The 5306-nt window shown below is 58.0% G+C and overlaps 1 protein-coding gene across 1 annotated transcript; it reads left to right on the top strand.

Annotated features, from left to right (window-relative positions):
• The first annotated feature begins 378 nt into the window (after window positions 1-378).
• Window positions 379-4134, top strand: FOXL3 (forkhead box L3). The gene is made up of 2 exons (XM_082428833.1): window positions 379-616; window positions 926-4134. The coding sequence occupies exons 1-2, from the start codon at window positions 467-469 to the stop codon at window positions 1337-1339; spliced, it is 564 nt and encodes a 187-aa protein (XP_082284959.1). The 5' UTR covers window positions 379-466; the 3' UTR covers window positions 1340-4134.
• The last annotated feature ends 1172 nt before the right edge of the window (window positions 4135-5306 follow it).

The raw sequence follows: 5306 nt of genomic DNA, 5'->3' as shown, positions 1-5306 counted from the left end.
AGGCGCCGGCGCACCACGATGTTTGACAGCTCGCAGTATCCCTACAATTGCTTCAATTACGACGCCGACGACTACCCCGCGGGCAGCTCGGACGAGGAGAAGCGGCTCACGCGGCCGGCGTACAGGTGACCGCGGAGCCGGGGCGGGGCCGCAGGGGACAGCAGCCTGCCTCCGCGAGGGGGCCAAGACCCACCTGGGATGAGGGAGGGGTCTCTTCTCGTCCGCACGTTTGGAGGTAGCCGAGAAGCTTCTCCACCCTCCCCGGGGAACCCCCAGGTGTGAGGGAGAGCTTCTGGGGTCTGCGCAGAGCGGCGCTGGGAGTTCTCGGCGCCCTGCGGGAAGGCAGAGCAGAGCGGGTCCGGCCGGGAAGGGCAGGCGGGGAGACTCCAGACGCGCTCCGGGGTCCCGCCTCCGGCGCCCGCCTGGCCTGAGCGCCGCTGTTTGCAGCTACATCGCGCTGATCGCCATGGCCATTCAGCAGAGCCCGACGGGCAAGGTGACCCTGTCGGGCATCTACGACTTCATCATGCGCAAGTTCCCCTATTACCGCGCCAACCAGCGCGCCTGGCAGAACTCCATCCGCCACAACCTGTCCCTCAACAGCTGCTTCGTCAAGGTGAGCCCCTTCCCCGCCCCCGCCCCCGAGCGGCCCCTGAGGGTCCCAGGCCTTGCAACACCTGGACCAGGTCATCCCTGATTGGCGGGGGGGAGCGGGGGTGTACTTTGCAGCGGCGGTGGCTGGAAAGTTCATTCCTAGCAAACTGGGCTGCCTCCACCGGCTCACCAGGCGACGCCCCCAACCCCAGGCCGGGGCGTGTCGTTCCAGGGCTGCCCAGGGCTCACCCTAAGTGGCCCCGAGTGAGCGCGCGCGACGGGCGGGTCGCACCTGGGAGCCAGCCGGGCGCTGAGCCCCTCGCTCGCACAGGTGCCGCGGACCCATGGACACGAGAAGGGCAAAGGTAACTACTGGACCTTCGCCGGCGGCTGCGAGTCGCTACTGGACCTTTTCGAGAACGGCAACTACCGGCGGCGGCGGCGGCGGCGCGGCCCCAAGCGCGAGGAGGCGAGGGGGACGCACGCGGCAGACGCGGAAGCGCCCCGGGGTCCCCCTGAGCCGGCCACTGCGAGGGGGAACCCCGTCCCCCGCCGCGAGGCCCCAACCCCAGCCAGCCCCGCCGCCCTGGGGAGGGAGGCACACAGGGACATCAAGTTCAGCATCGACTACATCCTCTCCGCCCCCGACCCCTTTCCCGGGCTCAGGTCGCCCTACGCGCAGGAGGGCAGATACCCTCGGCTGGAGGAGGCCCAGCAAATGAACCTTCACCTTTGGACGATGTGAGAGGGGCTGAGGCTGCTCCCCCTCCGGGGCTGGCAGCCAATCAGTCTGGGGTCTTGTGGGTGGTTCGGGCCCACCTCAAGTGGAGAAATGAGGTTCTGCCACATCCCACAGACTTCCACAGACTCAGGCTGAACGCCGAAACCAGCCTAGGTTGGAGGGAAAGACGGTGATCTGATGAAAGGCACTCATTTCCATTTTGTGGCTTTATCCCTTCAGATGAAACCCATCGGGTTCCCGTTTGACGACTTAAGGGTTTGCTCTAGACTCACCGGGTGATCCTGCTTGAGGACTAAGAACGTGGGTTCAGGGTCACATTCACTTAGAGTCAAGGTAACGTTGGAGCGTTTGCTTCATAGACGGATGCGCGCGAAGCTGCCGGTGAGCTAAGTGTCCAGTCAGTGAAGCTGGTGGGCATCTTCCTTTAGAGCTGAAAGCAATAATAATAAAGTGCAGACGGTCGAGTCAGCTATTAATCAATCCCGTGAATGTGGCCCAAGGTTTCTGACTGTGTCCCTGTTATGGGTAATGTGATTGGAAGTGACAAATGCATCTCGTGTTGTGGGCAGAATATTTGATGATTGTTTTAAAACTTCTGTGTACTTTTTATAAACGAAGGAAGGAAGGGTGGGAGGGGGAAGGGAGGGAGGTCCAAATTTGGGACAGCATGGGGGCAAAGCACACTTTTCTTGATTCTTCTGAGCAGGGAGTAAGCCCTATTCTGGTACAGTCCATCCAGCTGGTTTCCCGAGAAAGCAGACATTCCGAGGCAGACAGCTGGTAAATTCCCGCTGCACTGTGAGGTGTATGGTTAGGGAGTGCACAGTTACAAGCATTGGAGGTGGGTGCATCCATTTGAAATGTAAATGATTTAATTACCGTGTAAAGATGGGCATTTAAAAAACACAATTATGCACACTGAAACTATTTGACCAACCTTATCATTTTTCACCAGCCCTTTTTTGCAGAGTTAATTGCTTTCCCTGACTTAATTTGAACATTAGTATGGATTACACCTAATCTGATTCACTAGGTGACAATGATTGGCTAATTTTGTAAACGGCAAAAACACACCCAAGGAGGCCGGCTGTCTCGACTGGGAACTACAGTCTTGCTTTATCGGACTCGGAGGAACTGGGGCTGGGGGTAGATGAAGGCAGGCAGCAGCCTAGACAGGCTGAATCACGCAAAATACACGCTTACACTCGGCTTCGCGTCTGATTCAGAAGGCTGGGCATTTCATTAAATCACAGTATTCCTTCCTTCACCCGCCCTGTAAATAGAAACCCCACGTGTTCCTTTCACTGGTTTGAGAAGAGGGGGGTAACTCATGTGAGGTGCCGAGCCCTGACTCCAGAAAGGGGCACTGGCGGTGATGTGCCCACTCGCTCCGCCAGCGTCCTCTCGGCCTGGCCAGGCCGCCAAAGGCAGCCTCTGTCAACAGGAGAGGACCAGGGTCTGTAACATGGAGATCACCGTGCCTTCGCAAACACCCACGCCAGCACTCTTTGCTGGGGAAGCAGCCAGTGTCTGTGGGCTCTCAGGGCTGGCCAGGCACAGTGCTGAGCCCCCAGTGCCAACTGTCCGCTGGCCAGCACCCCAGCCCTGTTCCCCTCATCCCATTTACAAGTCGGGGACCTGCAGCACAGCAGGCCCAGGTCCAGGACGCAGGCGTGTGACTCCGGGGTCAGGCTGCTAACACACGGCTTCCTCCGTGCCGTGGTCACGTGCACGTGTGAGCACGCGTGTGCCTCGTGGGCATGTGTTATGTCTGTCTCCTTCCTCTTACTTATACCCCCTTGTCAGTTGTGCCGAAAGCATCATCTTAAATTATACCAGGTATAATTCAGGTGGTGACAGGATACAGGTGGTTCTATACACAAGTATACGGCATATAGAGTATCTGAAGATATATTTTTCTGCTACCAACTGAGCAAATAACGTTTCATTTTATCTTTCGAGTTCTCTTCCTGAGTTTCGTTCTGGTGATCAAGCCTCATTGAGATGGGAAGACGCTTTGCCCTGAGCAGACAATCTGGAGGCACCAGCCTTGGAGTGGGAGGAGGCCTCGGATAGGCCTCCCTGCACACGTTCCTGGGCAAAGGCCCACGGCGGCCGCAGCCACGGGGCGGCACCGGGCCACGAGATCTGTGTACTGCGAGGTGTAGCATTTGTTTTGCAAAGGATATCAATCATGTTTTTAGAAGCAAAGGGACATTTTCAATTTGCCAGTGTGTGACACCTTGCGACTTCAGAAAGCCTCCCAGCCCTCAGAGTGAATGGCATTTAATCCCCAACAACACAGCGGGGCGAGGGCTGGCCTGACCTATTCAAATGTCGCCTCCACCAGCCACACCTGCCCAACGCAATTATAATTAAACACTTTATGCCTCTCTTGCAAATCCGCTGATTGATCACCGATACGTACATCACCAGCACATTACCCCAAGCAGATGTCTGCCACACGCGTCATGGATCACCAGGTTTCCATTAGCAAAGTCAGGGGGCTGCGTGTGGGAGACGCGTGCGAGCTGCCGCTGTGCGGAGCAGGTTGCCGGGCTGTGCGGCATCCCGCCCACGGACCGCGGGGTGTCCCTGTTCAGAGCAGCCGGCCGAGCGAGGGGCCTGCACCCAAGCTGGGTGCTGCAGGGCTGAGGGGAGGACAGGGTAATGACAACCAAGGGGGGGTGGATGCCCCCTCCGGCCGCCTCCCCTCATCCCCACAGGGGTGGCTCCCCTTTCCAGAGCCCTCGACTGCCAAGCCTATATGTAAACACGAGTGGCCTTGTCCTGCCAGCTCCAGCAGCCCTGTGAGCAGCGACAGGCAGACACACAGCTCTATTTCACAGATGGGGAAACTGAGGTTCAGGGGGGCAGGTCCTGGGCCCCCCCTCCCCACTCCAAGTGCCCAGGATGCCTGGCTGAGAAGGAGGTAACACCCTCTGGCCAGGAGGTTAGAGGTAATCACACTCCGGGCCCCTCCACCCACTCACTGCGTCCACTAGCGTTCGACCCCTGAGCAAGTGCCAGGGACCCGAATCTGGGAATTCGAGGGTGTGGACCCCTGAGCAGACTAACCTTCCGCCCCCCCAGTCAGGCGGGAGTCAGCACTGCCCTCGCCCCCCACCACGGGGGTCAGCCTGGTGTGAGGCCCGCAGGCCTGACTTCAAGAGGAACCCAGGAAGGACAGTCTGTTACCTGGATTTGCTTCTGCGTTTGGCCAAATTAACAGTCCATAAACATTTGCAAAATTGCTTGTTTTCATCCTGTTAAAAATACCAAGTGCATCTTATGTAAATGGGCCTTGCTGTTCTGGAGAAACCGGTTCCCCAGAACCGAAGGCACAGCTTGTCAGGCTGCCGCTGAGGACAAATTAACTGTCCTCACGTGCGGCTGTGCAATTACGTTTCCCCAGCTTTAGGCGACTTCAGGCCCAGAGTCCAAACAAGACGTGAGTTCACTCAGCTGAAACTCACAGTATTAGATTTATAATAAACTGAGAGAGGTTGCGCGGCTGTGCCGTTTTCAAAAAGCGGAAATGGAGTGGGAACTTTGGAGCTCTCCGTCCTCCGACTTTGCTTGGCTCTGTGCGGGATGCGAGTGGGGAGGCGGGAGGATGGGTCCTCCCTTCCTGGGTTCCTGCCCGGCCCTCACCCTGTTGCCCATCAGGTGGTGGTTTTCCATCCACACTTCTCACCCAGGAGCCCGCCGTCCTCTGGGGCAGCTGATGTGTGCCCTCCGCCCCACCAAGCCCAGGGACCCACGATCCAAGAGACCACACTGTTTGTCCCTGAACTGGGGGCAAGAAGAGAAGGTTCAGACCAGCTGTCTCTTCAGACACCCACGAAAAGCACTGAGTTCCAGATGGTGAGGGGATCTGTATCCATTCCTGCCATTAATTGCTTCATACCTGCCTCCATCCCTTCAAATGTAGATGGGGAGCCACAGACCGCAAGTCCCAGGGCCTCTC

Source organism: Balaenoptera physalus, assembly GCF_965194825.1.
Source record: "Balaenoptera physalus genome assembly, chromosome: 16".
Taxonomy (NCBI): Eukaryota; Metazoa; Chordata; class Mammalia; order Artiodactyla; family Balaenopteridae; genus Balaenoptera; species Balaenoptera physalus.
This window is presented reverse-complemented; position numbering and strand designations above follow the sequence as displayed.